This window comes from Echinops telfairi, unplaced genomic scaffold (genome assembly GCF_000313985.2).
Source record: "Echinops telfairi isolate 266 unplaced genomic scaffold, ASM31398v2 ScPeMD7_8;HRSCAF=38, whole genome shotgun sequence".
Classification (NCBI taxonomy): Eukaryota; Metazoa; Chordata; class Mammalia; order Afrosoricida; family Tenrecidae; genus Echinops; species Echinops telfairi.
In genome coordinates, this window is record NW_022103905.1 from 462,311 (window position 1) to 486,576 (window position 24,266).

General features: G+C 40.3%; 2 protein-coding genes across 3 annotated transcripts in view; one reads left to right on the top strand and one right to left on the bottom strand.

Moving 5' to 3' along the window:
• TMEM87A (transmembrane protein 87A) overlaps window positions 1-22,595 on the bottom strand; it is a 47,501-nt gene extending 24,906 nt beyond the window's left edge. The window contains exons 1-10 of one of the 2 annotated variants that reach the window (XM_045286500.1): window positions 22,417-22,595; window positions 21,140-21,200; window positions 12,926-13,011; window positions 10,074-10,187; window positions 9,284-9,337; window positions 9,154-9,198; window positions 7,871-7,988; window positions 6,131-6,192; window positions 5,191-5,374; window positions 3,924-4,023 (exon numbers count right to left, since the gene is read on the bottom strand). In XM_045286500.1, the coding sequence (XP_045142435.1) occupies window positions 3,924-4,023; window positions 5,191-5,374; window positions 6,131-6,192; window positions 7,871-7,988; window positions 9,154-9,198; window positions 9,284-9,337; window positions 10,074-10,187; window positions 12,926-13,011; window positions 21,140-21,200; window positions 22,417-22,575 (983 nt within the window). In that variant the 5' untranslated portion in view covers window positions 22,576-22,595. The remainder of the gene's footprint in view (window positions 1-3,923; window positions 4,024-5,190; window positions 5,375-6,130; window positions 6,193-7,870; window positions 7,989-9,153; window positions 9,199-9,283; window positions 9,338-10,073; window positions 10,188-12,925; window positions 13,012-21,139; window positions 21,201-22,416) is intronic. The other variant, XM_004709371.2, reaches the window with a different exon arrangement.
• Window positions 22,596-22,695: 100 nt separating this feature from the next.
• GANC (glucosidase alpha, neutral C) overlaps window positions 22,696-24,266 on the top strand; it is a 74,340-nt gene continuing 72,769 nt past the window's right edge. Inside the window, exon 1 of the mRNA XM_045286501.1 lies at window positions 22,696-23,492. Within this exon, the coding sequence (XP_045142436.1) occupies window positions 23,464-23,492 (29 nt within the window). The 5' untranslated portion in view covers window positions 22,696-23,463. The remainder of the gene's footprint in view (window positions 23,493-24,266) is intronic.

Below are 24,266 nucleotides of genomic sequence, written 5' to 3' on the forward strand. Positions count from 1 at the left end.
ATTACCATCGGTTATTACTAATAAATTATCCTACCCACCATCCAGTCCCAGCAACCTCTCACCAATTCACCCCCAGGTACACTCCATTTACTTCCTATTCTTTCCTGTGATCTTGAAACAAATCCCAGAGAGCATGTGTTCTTTATACATATTTCAGTAGATACTTAGGACAAAAACTTGAAGAAAAACATACTGATGTTGTTTGGAGTCGCCAGGGGAGTTCCAACTCCCAGCAACCCCATGTGCAAGAGAACAAAACACAGCCCGGTCCTGGGCCACCCTCACAGCTGTGGTTTGTAAGCCTGTTGCAGCTACTGTGACAATCCATCTCACGGAGGGTCTTCCTGTTCACGGACTCTGTACTTGACAAAGTACTTCTCTCTCCTGATAACATGTCCAAGTGTGTAAGATGAAGTCTCACTATTTCCATGAGCATTCTGGCTGGATTTCTTCCAAGACAAATTTGTACCTTCTGGTAGTCCATGGCACATTCACTTCTCACCAAAACCATAATTCAAATGCATCAGTTCTTCATCAATCTCCCTTATTCATTGCATATAGCTTTGGCATGCACATGAGATTTAAGGTACCACGGCTTGGGCCAGGCTGACCTTGGTTTCAAAGTGACATCTTTGCTTTTGAACACTTTTGAGAGACCATTTGCAGATTTACCCAGTGCAAAACATTGCTTGATTTCCTGACTGCTGCTTCAGTGGGACTGACTGTGGATCCAAGTAACAGGAAGTACGTGACCACTTCAATCTCTGCTCCGTTTATCGTGGTATTGTCCTATCGGTCCCATTGAGAGGGTTTTTGTTTTCTCTGCACCGGAGCCTAATCCACACTGAAGGCTGCAGTCTGTGGTCTCCATCAGGGAGGGCTTCAAGCCCTCTTTGCCTTCAGAAAGCAAGTGTGTCATCTGCTATCACGGGGTGTTAATTAGCCTTTCACATCCTACTACACTTAATGAAAGAAATTGTACATATGAAAGCTCAAGTCCATGGGAGGTACACCAGCAAAAAACTGGACTACTAACAGAAAGATTAAAGGTTCAAACCCGCTCAGCGGCCTCTTGGAAGATTGGATTGGCAATATGCTTCTGAAAAGTCAGTCCCGAAAACCTTATGAAACACAGTTTTGCTCTGTACACAAGGGGTTGTCAAGAGTCACAATCAACTCAATGTCACCTGGGTTTCTGGTTTATGAAAGCTTAAAACCCAGAAAAATATGAAAAGCCTTTTTGTGTAACTTCTATTGGAAGGAAAGAATTGAGAATCAAAATTCTACTCAGTCAGAATTGACAATTTAGCAAGATCCCCCGTGATTCATTAGTGTATTTACAGTTTGATACGCACTGCCTTAAAACATGTCTACTGTGGAGAACAAATATTTTGGGAATGATGAGGGCAATGAATACAAATGTGCTTTACACAATTGATGTATGTATGGATTGTGATAAGAGTTGTAAGGGCCCCTAATAAAATTATTTTTAAAAAATTAAAATTAAAAAATAAAAATTGGATCAATGAAGAAAAAAAAGTCTACTTAAGCTTTCACTGCTCAGATTTTGTTATATATTAGGAAGCTCTATGGGACAGGGATTTCCTCCTTTCCTCTCTGCCACCCCACCCCAGGGATTTCCTGGCTGTGGCAGTTAGATTTTATGTCAACTTGCACCTGTGTGAATGCGTAGGGCTGGAGTCCAACCTATCAGGCCACATCCTTAAGAGACACTAGGAATGAGACATCTCCTCTCCTCTGTCCTTTCACCCTCCCTGCTTGTTGGGGCTCTGTCTGCCTCCAGGGCAGGTCCCATGTGGGCCACTGACCTGGAAAGCTGTCACTGCCCTGCCGCATTCCCACTGACCTTGGAGCCATGCAACTCTGCACCCAACCAGCCTGTGATCTCCTTGAGTCTGCTTCACCTTTCTGGTCATCCCCCTGCAACTACATGAGTCAGAAGAGAGCTCCAGCTGACATCAAACCCATGCACTTGAATTGGACTGGGCTGAGATGCTTTCTTGAAATAAAATGACTCTTTGATATAAACTTTCACATACATATATGACTGTCAATGGTTTTATTTCTCTAGACAACCCAGTCTAACACACTGGCCTACATCAGGCATTTGGAGAGATGTTAAATGAAAGAATAACTTCAAAAGAATGAATGCACACAAACACACTTCAGTTCTCTAATGCCATCCATAGCAAAATTTCTCTGTCTATATCTAGCTATCTCCAATTTCTTTCTTTTCATTCCCTGTTGAACCCAATGCAATCGTCCAACCTGTCTTTGAAGAAATACAGCCTTACTTTTCTACGTAAAGGTGGTAAGACTTCATTTCACATACTCGAGATGGGTGAGAAGAGACCAGCTCTTGGAGGCCATCATGCTTGGTAAAGCACAGGGTCAGTGAAGAAGAGATGATCCTCAATGAGAGGGACTGACACAGACAGTAACAATGGGCTCAAACATAGCAATGCTGTGATGATGGCACAGGATCAAGCAATGTGTGGTTCTCTTGTACATGTACATGTTGTACAGCAACTTTCAAATGCCACGGTCAATTCTCAGTCCTCATCATCCTTGACCTCTCAGGAGCATACGGCATAATCAGTCTCAGCTTTAAACACACTTGTCAGGTTTTCCACCCACGTCCTTGGTCACTCCTGAATCACCTTTACTCTCATTCTAGTTCATCTCACTGACCTCTAAGTAACAGAAACGGTCAAGGGTTCAGTCTCTGTTCTTCTCTATCTACATATACCCCCTTCATGACCATATTCAACAACATGGCTTTTAATACCATCTATATCCTGGTAATTCCCAAATGTGTACCTCCACTGCAACATTCCCCTTTCAATTCCTAGAACAGGGACATCTTAGGTATCTAACTGAACTCCTAATTTCACCCTCAACTCCAAACCTATTTCACTTAAAGTCTTCCAGAACTCAGTAAATGTCAATTCAATCATGCTACTTGCTCAGAGCAAAACCGCTGGCATCATATCATCTCTGGCATCATCTAAGATTTCTTTCACATCTACAAATTCCATTCACTCTACTTTCAAATACATACACTAAATCTACTCGTGTTTCAGCATCTTTCCCCAGAGTGTACAGCTGCAGGCTTTCCAAAGTCCACGGAACAAATGGGATGAAAAGATAATAGAATTTTTCCAGAAATTTTTTTGAAGCCCTGACATATTGCTCCCTTATTTCCTTGAGATCCTGGCAATAAATGTCACCAACTGAAGCCTTTTCTGGCCATCCTTTGTCAAATGTTGAGCTCCGCCTCCTGCACATCCCATCCTTTACTGTGTTTTATTTGCTCCACAACACTTAGCACTGACACATTAGATACTTCAACACTTACTTTGTCTTCTCCATCCATAAAATGTCAAGTTGCACTTTCTAGCACACTTCTTGTTATGTGTTTCATTTGTTCCACAGCACTTATTACTGACATATTAGGTATTTTATTTACAAACTCAATAAATGTAAGCATCAAATCATTTGCTTATTTACTATATGCCTAGGGCCCAAAGCATTGCTTGGTATTTAGAAGGGATTTAATTTTAAGAAGTTGAATAAAAATGAAATTATTTTTTAATTGTTTCAGCAGGAATACTCTTTTTTTTAATCTGATTTGTAAGATATTTTAGAAGAGTAAAATTACTGTAAACTTACTCTAAAACTTTGTCACTCATTATATTATTATGTTTTCATGCAGGTGATCCTGGAGTTCTAAACAAAATGAAACATTATCCCCCACCTTCTAAAATCTATGAAATTTCAGATATCCTATTTCAGATTTCTTATATCAACTCTTCTAGAACTACTACATTGGGACTGTGCAATACTGTTTCAATGTAACGAGAAATGTCCTCTGCTCTTCCATAGAGGAAGTTGATACTTACTTGACGATGCCATAGCCCAGACTGACTATGATGACCAGGGTTCGAGCCAGGGAGCGCTTCACTGCGGAAAGTAACTCTGCAAGGATCAGGGCTCCTTGAACTATCAGGAAAAAAAGACAAGAGGGACACACTGCAATCTTCGCTTAGCAAGGCACAATTCTAGCATCAGAATGTAGCTACCTTAACAATCTTCAGAATAAGCACTGGTTTTAGTCCTATTTTAAAAAAGAGTAAAAATCACACAAATTGATTCCATTTGTGATCATGTTCCGGGGGCACAGCAATCTGAGTGTGCATGATCCATTTCTCTCCCTCCTCACTAAAGCCTTAGCAGAATACCTCACCCTTAATGGACAACTAATAGCATCTAAAGCAATTTTTGAAATCCAGTTAAAGAAAAGCACAGCAACGTACTCAAGGACACGTGTAATTTTTAACTCTATTATTTTAAAGGCCTTCCAAAAATCAAGAAAATAGAATTAGAATCTTATAATAATAAGTTACAATAATCAAATGGTAAAAGAGAAAGAACTTGATGATACCAAGACTTTAGGACAAAACAATTTCTATCATTGGCAGGTTATCTTTAAACCATCAGCACCCTTCTAGTTTCTTTTTTATTATTATTTATTTAATTATTTTCCCTTCTAGTTTCTTGACTTTCTGTCTTTCATTAATTCTTAGATGCACCTTTCCCCGACATTTTTCCCCTCTACATTTTAACATCATTGCAATCAGTGTGTCTCTTCCAATCCATGGCATCTTACAAATAAATAAATAAGCCAGGTGCCCTTAGGTTGATTCTGACTCATAAAAACCCTACAGTACAGAATAAAACTGCCCCCATGGACTTTCCAAGGCTGTCGTTCCATAGAAACAGGCTCCCACAGCTTTCTCCCAGGGAGCAGCTGGTAGGTTCGAAACCCTGATCTTTCAGTTAGCAGCTACACACTTGCCAATGTGCTATCAGGACTCTATTAAAATTAAATAAGCAGTGCTCATTTTCTTTCTTAGATGTACATAGTAATAATGACATCTTACAAATCTGTGGTAACTAAGATTTGAGGATGGTAAAAAATATTTCCTACAATGACCACTACTATTTAAAATACATGACTAGTGCATTTCGGTAACACTGTGCCTAGTATCATTGAATTCAAAGATAAAAATAAGTCAAAATTAGATCTAAACACTACTGAAATAAAAAAAAAATTTCATACTCAAATTTTCACTCACTCACTCAATGGCAAACTCTTTGATTACGTACCAGATTCTCCTTTATATCGGATGTTCTGAAATTCTGCATAGAAGACGGCTTTCTCAAGCATTCCCAGGAAGATGACAGCACCAATCCAAAACTGAATTCTCAGGAGATCTCGCCAATAGCATGCAGACCATGCCAGCCAGAGAACACCAAACAGGACATACACAATACACATCACCATAAAAAACTGTCACCCATGTGGGAGAGAGAAAAGAAGGAAAATCAGGGACAAGAGCCAATTACATAGACTTTGTATAAATCTATCTTAACAAACCACTAGGTAAACAAACCAACAAATAAAACCTTTCTATTTAAAAGTAATTTTTTATTTCTTTGGATTTTAATACTAACAAAAACAACTGCCTGCTCTTGACAGAAGGACAAGACGTAAGGACTTATCAAGTGACTGCCCTCCTGTATTAAAAAAGATTTTTTAACTTAAAATTGTTTAAGAAGAGAAGACCTGGCAGGAGGAGGAAACATTTGGAGAGAATTAAACATGACAAAATGGGAAAGCGAGAAAAGAATAAGGAGGAAAACAAAAACATTTACAAGCAAAGGAAATCAGGAAACAGATATTAGGGATATTCTCATACATATGACTATGAAGACAGTGAAACTTTAGTTAACTTTACGAGGGACTGGGAACTACACCAGAACTGTAGTAAGGAGTGCCCTTTAGATCCTAGCAATGGCCTCTGAGGGGCCTTCCAATGCAGACATCCCGCGCCATCAACCCCTTCATCTTACAGATGAGAAAATGAGGCTCAGAGGAGTTCAGTGAGTGCTCCCAAAGTTCACATTCTAGTACGAGGTCCAGAAATAGAAGCAGTATTGACCGTTCAGGAACACTTCTTTAAAAAAGAATATTCCCATAACCTTCGTGCAATTTTCCAAGTGAAACCAATTTAATGTTGAGGTGAGGCAATCCAGGCTCACTTACAATCATCAGGGGGTACTCTTCAAGCGTGAGGTATTCATAAGGACCTCTGACTTCAACAGTCACTGCAAAACACAACCCTCAAAATGAATTTCAGGAAGGAAGTAATGGAGAACACTGTCTTTTGCGCAAATACACAACGAATATTTTACTGGATCATTTACGTTTAACCACCTATATTCTGGTTAATTCTTACAATATAATCCCACAGCATCTTCAAGTTCACTAAGTATTCCCACAGGAGTGTTCTACATAGGCCTCCATGCGTTTGCTCCAGGCAGTATCAGCAGTATCTGAAGTGGCAAAGTCCTTCTGCCCCATTCACCTATCCTTTAAAGCCTCAATTAAATGCTATGACCTCCCCCATGCCTTCTTTCAGCTTCCCAACTACTTTCTATCTCTTCTAAACTCCAAACACACTTCTTATGTACTTTCCTCCTACCACTAATATCCTTTAGAGCAGTGGTTCTCAACCTTCCTAATGTCGCGACCCTTTCATACAGTTCTTTGTATTGTGGTGACCCCCAACCATAAAATTATTTTCGTTGCGACTTCGTAACTGTAATTTTGCTACTGTTATGAATCGGGCGACCCCTGTGAAAGGGTCGTTCGACCCCCAAAGGGGTCATGACCCACAGGTTGAGAACTGCTGCTTTAGAAAGTGTAAGACTTCACTCCTTTATCCAGGGCTGTAAGGCATTGGGCTCTATGTAGTGATCACCTAGGATTGTGTGTGTGTGTGTGTGTCCCATAATGGAACATCCTTTTAAATAATATCAATTTCTTAAAACAAAGTCAGTGATAGTAAATGAAAAGTAAAACCTATTTATATAATTTTTATTTCCTTGAAGAACTATTCAATTCTTAGAGACATATAAATATTTTGTACAACTATTCAATTCTTACAGACATGTAAATATTTTGCACAATATATAGTGAGCTCTCCGTCCTATTAATATGTCCAATAACTTGATTTCATTTAGAGTAGCACTGCCTAATGCAGCAGATGAGAAAAAAATAGAACTCACCTGATACATGAATCTTTTCATATCAGATAAATATTTTTAGACATGTGCAATGTCAGTATTAAGAGCCCTGGTGCGTAGTGGGTTAAGAGTGGGGCTGCTAACCCCAAGGTCAGCAGGCTGAGCCCACCAGTTGTTCTGAAGGAGAAAGACCGAAACTTTCTGCTCCTAGGAGGGTCCAAAGGATTCTGTCCACAGTGTTGTTATGAGTCAGAATCGACTCAATGGCAGTGTATGTGATTATTAAATTATTATTCGTAACATTTTCATTGCATAGTCCCATCCAATTCCCTTGTGCTGTCAGAAGGCCATGCACACAGGTAAGTCATTGCATCACAGTTATGTCACGTCACATGACCTAGCTTTGCCCCTTTATGCTACTCTGCCTTAGTTCATTATGCAGTCCTGGGAGAGTGGATTCTCAGGGTCTGTAAAGAGTGCGTTCTTTAAAAGTTCCTCCTTTGTTATCCTTCCTTCCCTCTCTGCCAATAGCAGAATTAGGAGCAGTGACAACGATACATGTCAAGTGCCTATAACTATGCCTGGTACATATTTGGATGCAGAAAATCACCTTAATTTCTCTCACTTTTTCCACTTTATAACACACACTCAGAATAAATCATTCTCTTTGTTAAAGCAATTTTACACTACTCATTAGAAATGGTACAGCAGAAAATTTAGCACAAATGTTTTAAAAGAACAAGCAAACTGAACTTACTGGTAAAAAGATTCCCTAGAGAATTCTCCTTCAAGGAGTCCTTTGAAGATGAAATACCAACATGTACAATAAAAATATATGGTGCATCTTGCCATGTTTTCAAAGGTTCATGCATCATCTAGAGTGGAAAAAGACATCTTTCAAGTCTTAAGAATTTAGAACACAGGTTAATAATATGAAAATTGTGTTCTAGAAATCTGCCCAGAAACATGGTAGTTTTTCACTTTCATCCATTGCACACAACAAAAAAGATCTTTAAATGTAGACAATAGAATAATGATAAATTTCTGAAAGGACATCATATTTCATGTAAAAAATTTTTTTTTACTTTTTATTAAGAGGAAAAATTCAACAAAAATCACTAAGTGGAATTTTGTTTAACTAAATCATGCTACGATCCTACGTTATATTTTACAGATGTCTTGACAAAACTAAGACTGTCGATGAATTATAAACACCAATTCTTAAATTTTATTCCCTTTTCTTAATGGCCAGAATTCCCGCTGACATGGTCTCACGTTTCTATACAAAATTTAATCTTGATCTGCTTTATACAAGATCAGCTTTTGCTGGTGAGGAAAAAGGGAAGGTCACTCCTACTTTGCAAGGGCCATAAACTGCAATAATGTTTCTGCACAGCAATTTGACAAAACTACAGGTAAAAAAATTGCTAAAATTGTTCACAGTTGGACCTAGGAATTCCACTTCTAGGAATTTAGCCCAAAGAAAACACCATAAATATGCACATGTAGCTAGACATGAATATGACATTACTCATCATAGTGAAAAACTAGAAACCATGCAAATGTCTATCAATTGGGATATGATAAAAATCATGGTAAAGTGAAGTTACATATCAACAAAAAAGTGACTAGTGCTCTATGTGCCAATTTGGAAAAAAATACATCATCAAGTAAAAAGAACAACATACAGTGTGTCCATGATTCCATTTTGGTTAACAGGCATGTATTCTGTATACTCACAACAATCCACTAATACTACTAGACATTAAAACTGCAGGGAATCCAAAGATATAAAATCAAAGATTCCACAAGAAAGTTATTGGGGGAGCAGCGGGGAGGGGTTTAAAAGCAATACAAACTTATTGTAGAAAATATGGAAAATACAGAAATACAATGAAGAAAATAAGTATTGCTAACATCATTATTCACAGCAATTATTAACACTCAGATGTACAGCTTCCATTTTGAGATTTCTTTTGAATTTTGTTTGTGTATTTGTGAATGATTTTCTCAATGTTCTAAATTCTCAAATGTACTTACAGTTTTATCTCCAGTAGAGGTAAGATTTGTTCCATTCTCCTTAGCCTTAACATGTTTAAAAAAATAAAAAAGAAAATTAATGCAGGATTTTACTTTACTCTCATAAACATGTAAAAAAGAAAACAATTACCTCCTGTTTTTCTCCTAAAAGAGGTAGTCGATGTACAAAATCTCCAGAAAAGCTCTATAAAACAAATGCAAAATTTAAGTTAATGTCACAGAAGTATGTATGTGAAAAATATTCAAAATGGCAAGAGTTTTGCTAAATATACAAGGGGCTTCTAAAAGTTTGTGCTAGTGGTTTCGAACTGCCAACCATGTGGATTGCAGCCCTACAAATAAGCACTACAACACAAGGCTTCCTTGTAGACAGTATAGGTATTTAAAACAACAACAAAAGAGCAAACTCACTACCATTGAGTCAATTCTGACTTTTGGAGACCCTTTAAGATAGAAGAGAACTACCTCTGTGGGTGTCCCAGACTGTAACTCTTTCGGTAAGAAAAAAGAAAAAACCCTAGATATGAGACATATCTTGGGATATGTTTGGCATAGCGTTTCTTCTTAAGGCTTAAAGCTATTAAGCTCTGAAAGAAGGCGCAAGATTCAAACTTAAGAGTCCTAATAGAATATAATGGGTTGACTGTTCCTTGCATATTCTAGGTCTATGAAAGAGCTATACTAATTACCTTTCTTACGAGTTATCAGCAGACTAAGTTCTTTATACAGAAAAGAAACCATGTCCTTTTTCCCTATAAGATTAATCAATCCCTAAGTGGGTGAGTATACACCTATCAGAACATGCTTCTAATTTCTGCTAATGGGAATTGGGGGGTAGGGGGTCGGGGGGTGGATAGCAAAAAATATAAGCATTATGTTTTTTACTCCCCTGCTTCCCTCTAAACTCGTCCAAATAATACCTGTGGTTTAAAGAGTTCACTGCAGTTCTGGAACACTTTTGATGATGTTTGATATTTCCCAGACAAGCCACTTTTTTCCTTAAGCGTTTCCAAATATCTGTCTGTATCTTCTGACTGAAAAATAAAAGTATTTACCATTCACATGAGAAAAAAAAGTCACAGACAACAAATAAATTACCCTGAGTGGCGCACACTGTTATATTCTGGACGACTGGCCAAAAGGTAGGCAGTTCAAACCCAGAGGCGGTTCAACCCTGCCAAGTCAGGCCTGGAGAACTGCTTCTGAAAGGCCTTGAAAACCCTACAGAGCAGTGGACTCTGCACACACAGGGCCCACCGGGAGTCAAAAGCAACTCAAACTGCATATGAGACAAGTGGAAATACTATGGCTTGGGGCAGGCTTGTCTTAAGCCTCAAAATAACATCTGTTTTTATAACACTTTAAAAGAGCTCTTTTGTACATTTACCCAGTGAAATACATCCTTTGATTCCTTGACTGCTATTTCCATAGGCATTGATTGTAGATCCAAATAAAATGAAAGCTTTTTGACAAATTTCCTCTTTTCTCCTTTTTTCATAATGCTGCTTATTGGGTCAGTTGTAAGGATTTTTATTTTGTGGCAAAACATAATCCATACTGAAGGTATCTTTATCAGTAAGTGCTTCAAAGCCTCTTTGCTCTCAGCAAGTGAAGCTGTACCATCTGCTCATCTCCAGCTGTTAAGAGTCCTCCTCCAATCTGGATGCCACATTCTTTTTCAGAGTATACCTTCTTAGATCTTTGGTTCCGTACACAGGATGAATAAGAATGGTGAAAGGAAGACAACCATGATGCACACCTTTCCTGATTTAAAGAATTCAGCATCCGATCCCCTTATTCTATTCAAGTGACTGTCTTTTGGTCTATGTACAGGTCACACATGAGCCTAACTGTGTTCTGAAATATCCATTCTTCACAATGTTATCCATCATTTGTTATGATCCAAACAATCAAATGTCTTTGTATTGTCAATAAAACACAGGTAAACACCTTTCTGGTATTCTCTGCTTTCAGCCAAGGTCCAACTGATGTATCAGCCATGATATCCCTTGTTCCACATCCTCTTCTGAATTCTGCTTGAACTTCTGGAAATTCTGTCAATGTGCTGCAGCAACCATTTTTATATTACCTTCACCATAACTGTACTTGCATATGTTATTAATGAGATTGTTTAACAATATCTGCATGAGATAGATCACCTTTCTTTGGAATAGGCATGTGTATGGATCACTTCTGGTCGATGGTCAGGTAACTGGTTCCAAATGTGTCGGTACAGATATCTCAACTGGTCTTCCGTGTAGTTGCATAAATATTATCCTATCAGTGACAACATTGTATTCCAGGGTAGACCTTGAAATATGCTTTTTAACAACATATATGATGCCCTTCCTCTTCAATTTGTCATTCCTGGCATAGTACACCATGATTGTCTGAGACGAAACGGCTAACACCAGTCCATTTCAACACACTAATGCAAGGATAGTGAACAAGTGTTTCATTTCATTTTTGAAAACTCCCAATTTTCCACAAGTTGGACTTAGTACATTTCATGTTCTAATTAATTAAGAATGTTTGCAGCTGCCTCTCTTCATTTTGATTGATGCCACATCAGCAAATGAAAGTCCTGGAGCTTTCCTCCCTCCATGTAACTATGGTCAGCTCAATTTTGAAGAGGTAGCTCTGACCCAGTATTTCGAATGCCTTTCAAGCTAAGGACTTTACCTCCTGGCATCTATCAGATTCTGCTGTTCTCAGAATGGTTTTACTGTAAGGCCAGTGTTTTCACAAGTAGATCACAAGTCGGCCTTTCTTTCTAGTCTGTCATAGTCTGGAGCAGGGGTCCACAAACTGCGGCCCACCGAGGACAATTATCCAGCCCGCAGGTGTTTTTGTCCTGTTTGCTTTTTTACTTCAAAATAAGATATGTGCATTGCGCTTGGGAATTTGTTCATAGTTTTTTTTAAACTATAGTTCGGCCCTCCAACGGGTCTGAGGGACAGTGAACTGGCCCCCTGTTTAAAAAGTTTGAGGACCCCTGGTCTGGAGGCTCCTCTGAAACCTGTTCTCCTGGTTGGCACTACTGGTGCCACAGCTGGTGCCACAGCTTCCAGCCTCACAGAAACATGCAGCAAGCCACCACTGTCTGACAAACTGATGGCTGAGCTATTCACCAACTGAAAAAAAGGGGAAAACTAGCTCAATGGCCCCTAAGCAAAAACTTACGGATCACATTCTTTCTGGAAAGAAATCTCAGTAATTAAAGCAGAATCTGTATTTTTTAAAAAGAAAAAGAAAAACGGGGGAACGGAAAACAGAACAGAAAGGGCCTGAGTATTCCATTTTGGAATAAGATGTTTCTTCACTTGCACCGATGGTGCAAAAGCAAAGGTAGGTAAAACTGCTGCCTCGGATCAGGAACCAAGTCTAGGACAGCAAGCTGCAGTCGCTGCAGTCACTGCATTCTTCAGTCACAAACTTGCAGTTAAAAAAAAAAAATCATTGGTTTAACTTCATCCTTGGTGAAGCAGTCGAAATTATTTTAATATCTAGATACGTATGCCCTTTAAACCTTCTACATTTTCTCAGTTTGATTTTCTAATTCAGTAACTCGCATAAACAAACACTCCTTGGAGACTGCAATCATTCTTTAAAGTTTCTATATAAAAAAAATTTGAGAACGGCTGATATAGGAAGTCTGCAAATTAGGAGAAATGAATTCAAATTCTAGCTTTGCTCCCCCACAGCTATACTTGACACCTTTTTCCCTATAAAATTATGAGATTAGGAAAGTCTATAACTCTATGATCATTACCTTAAAGGTGAAGATTTCATTGTAACAGTCAGCACTTTTCAGATACCAGGTTACGTTCAAGGACAGATCACAAGGCTCTCCATCAACTATAAAAGAAGAAATGTTTGTATAAAAAGATGATTCACGAAGCACTTTTCCTAAACAGTTTTCCTATGGCCCATTTATTTCCCGGCCCAAATGAGATACTCAAAACACAACTCCTTCCCCAAACATAGGAAATAAAGTAATACACTTTAAAAGAACTGAATATTCTTCAGATGTAGTTTTATTGCTCATAAAAATAATTATCAGTTAATCCATGCTTAAGCTTAAGCGATCTATTTTTGACACCTTAAAACCTTAATTTCTGAGTCTCTATTAGAAAAAAATCTGAAAGTAATAAAGCAGTCCTAGGTTAAAGTCCATCTTTCAACATTTGGAGATTTATTGAGCAGAGCACCTAGGAGTGCAACACAGTACAGCACTGGGCTACCCCAGAGGGGAACATGGTAGACAGATCATTACCGGCCCTTTCAAAAGGTTCGAGGGGCAAGGAGTAACAAGGCAACACTGGGGGGGGGGAATACTTCTATTGGGGGCAAAAGTCATGGCTGGGACCTTCAAAGATACCAAGATTGGACAGGAAGAATAATGAACAGAAAACAGCCCCGGTCGGGAGAGGTAGGAATAGGAACAGTAAAGACAAAAGAGTATTTTGATTTTTCAAAGCCCACTTTAAGGAACGCCCCAACGCACCTCAGAAAATCATGCAAGCCTCCTGGAGCTCCTTTAAATAATTCAGAACACACTATTCTAGTGCACAAAGGCATTAGTTGAACACCTGGGAACAGAATTCTGACATGGACTGTTTAATATCATCTGGGGAAATGAACATTCTCTTTTCCCTCAGCCTCCACTTACCAAAGGGAAACCGCTCTGGAGACTGCCTACTTTACCCAACTGTGGCAAGATCACCGCGGCTGCAGGCAGGAGCCTCCTTAACCAGAGGCATACCTAAATACAGGCTTCCACCTTAACTAAAATTGTTTTCTAAAATTAGTAAATAGCCAGTAGATATTTACAAGACTCTCTTAAAACACACAAAAACCTCACAAGTTGAATAGAATCAATAGACATGATAAATATATATTGCAATCTGCTATGAGCTATCAGAGGCACATCTACAGAGCCAGTACATTTAAAACCCATAAGAAAATATCTCCTAAATAGGAGCTCTGCAAGCAAACTTGGCTGCAAAAGTATTACTACTAATTCTGTCAAAAGATACCATTTATACCACTGAATGCAAGTTTTAAGAGAGTGAAAATGGCTCTACCTACGAGGAGACATTAAGAGGTCTGCAAGAGGTAAAGGCAGACAACAGGCAAATACTGTTAACTGCCTAATACTGCAACAGTGGGGGATCTACGAATACATGCTTGGATAGGAAAGAAAGCTAAACAGGAGTATACCCCGAACATATACAGGCTTAACACCGCGTTATTTGTATATTTAAGAGATAAAGTTATGAAAACTGCTAAACCAAATCCATTGCCATCAAGTCGATTCCAACTCCCTGCACCCCTCCTCCATAGGGCGATCGAAGCTGTACATCCTGATGGGAGCACACAGCCGCATCTTTCTCCCTTGGAGCAGCTGGTTTGAATCACTGACCTTGTGGTTAGCAACCCAACAACTAACCCTCAAATCCTCCCCAAACAATGAAATGTTTACATTTTAAAGCATGCAACTTGTGTCATTTGGAGCAATACCCATCAAAACACTGTTAAGACAGACAGACCAAAAAGCAGGTTTACTTATCTACCAGGCTAGTTCAAAAAAACACCTACACCTAAAAGCTATCCATACCCAATCAGCCAAAAACCAAACTCACTGCTATGGAGTCGATGCCTATAGGATAGTAGAACTGCCCCAGTGAGTTTCCAAGTCTGTAACTCTTTATGGGAGTAGAAAGCCCCATCTTTCTCCTGGGGAGCAGCTGGTGGTTTCAAACTACTGACCTTGCAGGTAGCAGCCCAAAATGTAACCACTATGGCAATAAAGGCCAGTATGTCAGTTGATTTGATTTAAAACAAATTTAAGTCATTAGTCAGATTGCATTTTCACAGCATCCTGATGGCTACACACTGAACCGCTGAACCACAAGGTCACTTGAAGCCCTCATCTTTCAACACGGAAGAAAGACAAGTTTATCTGCTCCCACAGAGACTTAAAGACTTGGAAACCCCAGAAGGCAGCTCTGTAGGGAACTATGAGTTGGATTAGACTTGATGGCAGTGAGTTTGGTATTAGGATAGTCTTTGTAGCCATTCCAACTGCCTCCTTCAACCTCACTAGACTGTTAAGTTGAATGAGAGGCGGGACCTTTTCAATCACTCCGGGCACATAGTTGGTATCTAATGACTACTTAGAGAATCAAAAGGATAAGATCATCCAAATATGACTTCCAATTTTGCCCTTTTATGGAGAGGTGTGCACAGAAGCAAGTATGGATGATTTGGATTTTTATACCCAATCGATAGACAGCCCATGATCACTTCTCTAAAATAAAGGCAGTTTCTCAACTAAAGGAAACTTTTCCTTCAATACACAATGGGATAATTTAGATTCAAATACACTGATATTCCCACTAGACAGACTGCCTTTGTTCCACATAATCCCTATTTCCTGATACTAGCTCTGGGCTTCCTCTTCAAAAGATCCACCTGGTGTAAAGTTCTCTTTTTTTGTAACTACAAGCCCAACAGGATATATTCATTCTGAGCCAATGGCTTGAAAAACATAGGTTGTGTATTTAGCAAACATCTGACAAGCAGACAAAAGTAAACTGATGTATCTCTACGACTAAGAACAACTTGCACATTTAAACATATTTCAACTGAGATGTGACTGAGTGTCTAACCATACGTAGTGAACACCAGAATAAAGTCCACACAAGTATCCCAGGGAACATTCACTGAAAGGACCACTTTGGGAAACAATGAAGACCATTCATTGAAAGGACTTTAAGTATATTACAGGTGTGAAAATGTACCTAGATTGTGAATCCTCGCTGCCCTCCAGTCAATTCCAACTCATAGCAACCATGTAGGACAGAAGAAAACTAAAATTGCCCCTGTGGGTTTCTGAGACGGTAACTCTTGATGGGAGTGGAAACCTTCATCTTTCTCCCATAGAGTAGCTGGTGGTTTTGAACTGCTGACTGCCCGATGCCTAGCCCACTGTGCCACCCAGGGCTCCTAGATTGTGCTAGGCTATTAAATTCCAGAAGCTAAATTTATATTGATGACAAGAAAAAATTTAGTAAAAGCCAACACTCTCTCATGATAAAAAAAAACAACAAAAAAGATAATGGAAATTCCTCAATAGGATAAAGGACATTTATGAACAACCCTCAGCTAACATCACACTAAGGAGTCCTGGTGGCACAATGGTTAAGCATTCAAACCGTTGAGTCTGAACCCATACAGCAGCTACCTGGGAGATAAGACCTGGTGATCTGCTCCCTAAGGATTACAGCTAGGGAAACCCGCTGGGGAAGGCAGTTCTACGCTGGCCCACAAGGTCACTGTGAATCAGAATCAACTCTTGGCACCTAACAATATCATCGTGCTACTCAGTGGAAAGATTGAGGGACTGGCCCTTAAGATCAAGAAAACAAGGATGCTTGCTCCCACCAGTGCTATTTAATATTGTATTAATCAAGTCTTAGAGCAATTAGGCAAGACAAAGATATAAATGGTATCTAAACCAAGAAGGAATATGCAACTCTGGTGGATAGTGGTTACCCATTGGGCAGCTGTTTAAGGTCAGCAATTTAAAACTACCAGCCGCTCCGCAGGAAAAAGACTTCGCTTTCTATTCTCTTAACAAGTTACAGTCTCAGAACCCCACAGAGGCTGCCCCACAGGGTTGCTGAATCAGAATTGACTTAAAAGCAGTGAGTTTGGGTTTGTTTTTTTAATTCTTACTCACAAATAGAATATCCTACATATTTCAAAGAATCTATAAGAAAGCTGCGGGGGGCGGAGAGAAGCTGATACCAAGTTCTCAAATTGAAAGCAAATGTTCAGAAAATGATGATGGCAACCTATGTACAAAGATGCTTGATACAATTGATGTATGGATTGTTATAAGAGCTGTAAGAGCCCCAATAAAATGATTTTTAAAAAGAAAGAAAGCTACTAGAGCTGACAAGTTCACTCGGCAAGGTTGCAGGGTACAAAAGCAACACACGAATCCCGTTGGGTTTCCTCATACTCTGCTGGCAGGACTGTAAAATGGAGCCACCACGGTGGAAAGCATTATGGCGCTTGCTCCAAACGTTGGGAATAGAAATACTGTATGACGCAGCAGCAATTCCTCTCCTTGCTAGAGAAGTAAGAGCTGTGACACAAATAGAGATACGCACACCCCTGTTCATCACAGCTCTATTCATGATAGCAAAAAGGTGTAAATAACCTATATGCCCAACAGGGGAAGAATAAATAAATGTTTATTATACATACACAGTGAAATACTATGCAACTCTAATGACGAATCTGCAAAACACCTAACATGGATGAACCTGGAGGACATTGTGTTGAGTGCAATTAGTCAATCAGAATTGGACAAAAACCGCATGAGGTCACTATTATAAAAAGTCAAGAAAAGGTTTTCCTACTAAAAGAAATATTCTTTGATGATCACCAGGAGTTGGGGGAGGGGGAAAGAGAAGCCATGGGCTAGAGGTTAGTCAAGTGCTAACTGGCTGAAGGCAAAGGTGGGATACACAATAAAAGGGAAATTGGCAAAATATAATGGAGGCAGGAAAGACAAAAGTTAAAAAAGTACATGAAAAAGTATTGAACATCATTAATCATTCAAAAAACAAACAAACTCTTGGCCAACGAGTCCCTGGTGACTCATACTGACCCTACAGGACAGAGTAAACTGTCCCTGTGGTTCCCAAGGCTGTAACTCTCTGAGGGAGTAGAAAACCCCAATAGAAAACCCCGTCTTTCTCCCGGAGTACGGCCAGTGGTTTCGAACTGCACACTTTTTGGGTAGCAGCCCAACACATAACCACTGCACTGCCAGTCACTAGGGAAATGCAAATCAAAATCACAAGGGGATACAAATTTAACGCCAGCTGGATAAATATTATCAGATAAAAGGAAACTAAATGTTGAAGAGGATGTGAAGAAATTAAAACCTTCATCCACTGCCACTGAGATTATAAAATGGTACAGTCACTATGGAAATAATTTAGTAGTACCTCAAAAAGTTAATCACAGAACTACCTTATGTCCCTGAAATTCAATGCCTAGTTTTATATATACATATATATGTATGAGAATATATATATACATATATGTGAATGAAAAGCAGAAATGCAAACAGCCATTTGTATACTAATGTTCCTTGCAGAATTATTCAAAATAACCAATTGAAACAATCCATTAACAGGTGAATGAATAAATAGAATGTAGTACAGATTGTCCCTGGGTTAAAAGCAAGTTCTGTTTCCAGGTATGTCTTTAAGTTGAAGTTGTATAATGTACAGTTCATTATCTAATATCAGGTAAACATTTGTCTTAATACCATGCTTTTTAGCATATCCCGCACTCATGCAAGAATAATGAACACACACACAGGGAGCATGGAGCATATAGGAAAGCTACCATGCTAAGGGCTGCATGGCTTGTAATGCACCAATGTGCATGTTTATTTGTGTGAAAATACAGAATACAGAGGACTTTTTATGCATTTAAAAAAAGTTCTAGATACACTAAAACATAATTAGCATCACAGTTGTTGAAGGAGCTACAAAGGCACACAGGTCTACGCACTTGGCTGCCAACCGTCATAACCCTTATTATTAGGTACCAATGAGGCGGTTCCAATTCATAACAACTCTATGCACAGCAAAACTTAACACTGCCCAGTCCTGCACCATCTTATGATGGGACCACTCCTGCCGGCTGACGTTGAGGACAAAGTCCAGCGACAGATGACCCGACTTCAAAGAAGTCGGACTGTAGGAACTGGTTGCCAGAATCCGCTCACAAATTGTTTTGTTGTTGCCGCTACGATATTCTGGAGTATGTTTATGTTTTATCCCGGACCATGTAAAAATGAAACCATTATTGCCACTATGAGCAATAACGAGACCACGATGAATAATTCAGGGGAAATCAGAGTACCCATTAAGAGAAGGGATGCAAATGATAGAATGACTGAGTTAATTATCAAAGCCATACAAGGGAATGAGGATTTTGGTATATTTATGGAAAAATGCAAAAGTTAGAATTGGAACAACCCCAATTGACTACAGTAACTCCCGAGAAGTTCCCTATGACTACCTTTCTGGGAAAGAGTGCCAAAACCCCTAAGACTACTCTCCCTCCTTTGAATTACACTGGCATTTATGACGACAATGGAGAACATATTATTGAGGTAAATGGGAAGCGTGTAAAATTTTTTAACCTTATCCTTATGGAAAAGAATAAAAGGGGGTGGTCCAGTTTGGTGCATTAGATCTATTAAAGACAAAATAAGGTGTACCAAAAATGTTATTACAGAATGGATTGTGTAGCTAGTGCATAATGGAAACAAGAGAACAGTGAAAGCCCCATTGAAAAGGCAGGTAAAAAAAAAATGGAACGAACGCTTAAAGAACATAAGATTGATGAAGCATAGAAAGAATATTTAGCTAACTTAGAACTTTGTATTTTAAGTTCATGCCAATTTTCTCCTATCCACTTCCTTGAACTTGAACACTGTTTGGCACCATTAACAGACCTATTTCAAGAACTACTCATGTTTACGGTTAATCACAATGTACGTTGGTCAAGATTGAAAACTTGAACCAGTCACTCAGAAAGAACGTTCCAAGATTTAAACAGAATGCCCTGGAAAACTCTATGCTTTGCACCTTTTATTATTAAAATTTTTTCTTTCCGCTTTGATTGTATGATTGTCAGAAAATATTGTTTAAATGGAACCTTAAAATTGTAATAAAGCAGCAGATGATCACTGACTCCCGACTCTGCTCATCCCTCTCTCTCTCTCTCTCTCTCTCTCTCTCTCTCTCTCTCTCGCGCGCGCCGACGCCTTACCCACCGAACAGGGGACCCCTCACCCCGCCGCGGCTGGACCGCGGCAATCTTAGCCATGGTTGCTAAGTTTGAGCCCACTGTTGCAGTCAACTATGTCAATCTATCTCATAAGGGTCTTCTTGGTCACAGACCTACTACTTTACCAAGCAAATAATAAAGCAATAACACTATTTTGATGTGATCACAGAATGCACCTAATTGTTATTATGAACCATTGCATGTACCTCAAAAGGTTAAGGTTTTCCAGGGGCTTGTTAGTAACTACAGGTTGTACATAAGTTCATCAACATATACAATGGAATATTATTTCCCCATAAAGAGTTCTTAAGTTCTGTTACATGCTGGGGCAAGGATGAACCCTGAAAACAGTACACAGATTGAATTACGTCAGATACAAAAAGAAAAATATTGTCTGATCCCAATTATATGTGGTGCAGTAGGCTAAGTGCTGGTCTGTTAACCCTGCGAGGTCTGAGGTGCAAGGGAGAAAGAGGAGGCTGTCTGCTTCTGTTAAGACTGAGTCTTGAAAACCCTAAGAAGCAGTGCTGTTAGGAATGATTCAATGGGCAGTGGGTGTGGTTGAAATTAAAATATTCAGAATAGGCAAATGCACAAAGGCCAAATTTAATTTGCTTCAGTTACTTGATACTGGTAAAGGAGCTCTGGTGGTACACAGCTAAGGCGCTTGGCTGCAAACATACAGGATGGTGCTTTGAACCCACCAGCCACTCTGTGGGAGAAAGTGGTAATCTGCTTCTAGAAAGACTTACAGCTTTGGAAACCCTGCGGGGGCAATTCTATGCTTATTTTATAAGGTCTCTATGCATTGGAACCAATTAGTGAGTCTGATTTTGGTTTTGACAGGGTAGGAGGGGAGTGATGAAAATATCTGAAAATGAACAGTTGAACAATGCAGTGAATGTAGTCAATGTCACATAAAAATATTGGAATGTTTTGTTACATATATCTCACAATTGTTTTTAACTTAAATTCTTAAAATTAAAAAAAAAAAACGTTGACAGTAATCCACTCAAGGTAGAAAACACGTGATTTAAAAGTTTAAAGATGATTCCAGAAGATTGATAAAAAAACTTTGTGAAATTCAAAAGCTCACATTTCAGGAAGATAGTGGTGTTGCCGAAGAGGATCTTTCCAAAACTGAAATACTTCTTCTCCTGCAAAGATAGAGAAGAGAAAGACAATTAGCATCACACCATTAATTCTCAAGGCAGAAATAGCTGATATTAAAATCTAAAATTTAAAACATTCAAATGTGTTGTCATGAACAGAAGACATCAATATCTCTCCTTTTAGTGTAAGTCAATCATAGCCAATCTGTAGGACTTGGCCCTTGGTGCAGAGAAATGATTTTTCCCACAGGTAAGGAGTCAAGAATTGAAGCTGCTAGAAATCCCAATTTTGCTTATATATATTTAGTGTTTGGGGGGTGGGGTCAGGCTTAACCAGTCCATTCCCTTTACTCACTAATCATTGCCTAGAATGAACACTCATTTTTCAAATGACATTCTAAGATAACCAGTTATATTTTCAAATCTAAAATGACTTAACTATTTTAATAACAGGTAAAATCGAATCTGGACAACCTAATGACACTCACACAGTGAACAAAACCTATAGTTTCCCATATAAATGTGCAAATACGATCGGAATGCCTCCATTCATACGCAGAGCACAATGAAACAAAACGGCTAACATGCTCTACAGAACTAAAGCTTTTCAGCATCTCCTGTCTGCATCACTTCTGGGCTGCTCACAGGGCTAACTACACCTCTTATATGAATAAAGTGCTAAAAGGAGGGCAGAGACAGAATTAACCTGGCTAGTAAATTGTCCAAAAAGAATGACTTTGCCTTACTACACTAAGTTTTAGAATGCTTTCTTCCATTTTAGCGGCTCCTGTGTTAAATACATGTAAAGGGTAGCCAAATTACATAGGCAAGCCCAGAATAACTATTTCAAAGTGTCAATGAACTCAAACAACTTGGTACCAGAAACAAACCGAAGATGCCTCTTAGCCAACCCAGACACACAGGATTCTGTGAAACCAGCTAATAGAGAAACCACGCTTTGACTACCCATCAAGTTTATGTGTCCAAAGTCAGGCAGTTACTTTCCCGATAAGAAACTGACCCGTCACTCCTACACTACTGAAGTGGCCCTGACATTCTAGTTATTCTATCCCGAGACACGCGCTGCGGTCCGCTCCTGGGAGGTGGCAGGTGGGTCTCCGCTGACCGGCGACAGAGACGCTCCCGGCAAGCCGTCGCTTCGGAAAGCGGACGTTTGCAAAACCTTCATGGACTCCCAGGGCCACCGTAGCCCCACCCCCTTGCTCCTCTGGGCTCGCTCACTGTTGAGGTGAACACTCACCGACGGCATCGGAACGTGCCACTTCGATCGGTCGGCAGCAGCCACGGGTGCCGGTCCTGCCCCGAAAAAGGACCGTGGGGATGGAGGGGGCCCCAGAAGAAGAAAAATGACAGGCACCACCTGCAGCCACGCAGCCGCCGCCATCTTCACAAGCCCCATCTACCGCAAGCATTTCACCTTCTTCCGGTCTGCCCCTCCCTCTTCCGGCTCTGCCTTGGGGGCGGGACCATCCGGGCTCTCCCAGCCTCGCGGGGCTTGTTTGTTTGGTGACCCCGGGGCTCCTCCCTCGGATTGTCGTCACTTCGCTGTAGTTTGGTGGTCACCTTGGCTGGTCGGTCAGGGTGCTGAGCCGTCCTGGCCTCGCCCAGGTCTTATCTGTCACGGCCCTCAAAGGACTTGGGGGCCGGGCAGGCACCCGGTGCGGCGTTTAGTTGGGGCGTTTGTTTTTACCTTCCGCTCGCCTCATCCCTAGACCTGGAACTCACTTTTGGGAGTGTTTCAGCACAGGCTGAACATTGGCAGGGCTGAAGTAAAATCGATTGCTGCCCTGGTGCGGTTTTTTCAAATGAATTCTAAAGGCCCCTTCCGGCTTGGAAAGGTGTGATGGCACAGGGTAGCCCGAGAACATCAGCCTCCACCCGGTCGGCACTCCCCTACTCGAAATTAAAAACAGGGAGGGCATTTATGCTCTTGGTCTTTGGGGTTGCCGCCCAGGACGTGACCTGGGAGGCCTCTTGGGTGAGCCCTGGTTCTCACGCGCTCGGTTTTTTCCGCTCCCTGCACCGGAATGACAGTTTGGGTTCTGAAACGACATCACGAAAGCGCGTTTCCACTTCCACTGCACAAAACCCCTAAGACCTTGCCCTGTTCAAACTCCAGCTCGGACCTCAGGAGTCTAAGAGGCAGGGTTTTCTACCTAAGGATACGGAGGGAGATTCCATTCCCAGGAACCGCCGGTGGTGGAGTATTGGTTATCATTAGACGCCTAAAAGCGATTCCTTTGACCAGAGAACAGAGAGCCAGTTCCGGAGCTAGTGAGGAGCCGCCATGGACACAGAGGAGAAAAAGGAAATCAGGTACAGACAGACCCTGTGCGCCTATAGGGCCTGGCTTCAGAGCCCGCAAAGGCAGGAGAATAGTTCCTGGTAGCAATATTGTCTTTGTATTGATTCTGTGTCTCTGCATGTTTTGTGTGTGCACACTTACTCTTTTATCTTTTGTAATGAAGTTCCCCAGAGAGTGAGTAGACTCTTAGGAGTCAAACTGACTCATAAACCATAAAACCAAACTCACTGCCGTTTCCCTGAAAGTAAGACACCCCCGAAAATAAGACCTACTTACAGTTTTGCCTCTCGCTGAAATATAAGGCATCCCCCCGAAATAAGACCTCCCCAAAAATAAGCCCCCCCCCCAGGCTACTGTAACTCTGGACTCTGGACCGTTGCACCGGGTATTGCCACGCAGCTCACTCACTGTTGGCTGCAGCGCAGCTGGAGCAGACAGGAAGTGCAAGGTCTCTTTTAATAAAACAATAAATAAATGTGTACCATAGTCTTCTTCATGGAAAAATAAGACATCCCCTGAAAATAAGACCTAGTGCATCTTTGGGAGCAAAAATTAATACAAGACATTGTCTTATTTTCAGGGAAACAGGGTAGTCAAATGGTGATCCCACCCCCTGTGAGGCCCTGGAAAGCATATACCTACTCCTTATCCTGGATTATAGTCTATGATACCAAAGTTTTGGGTTACCAGGGAGCGCTGACTAATTTTTTTCCTGAAAAGGGGTCAGTACTCTAAATTGTTGAGAATCTATGCTGCATAGGTTTCTGAGACTACAGTAAACTTTA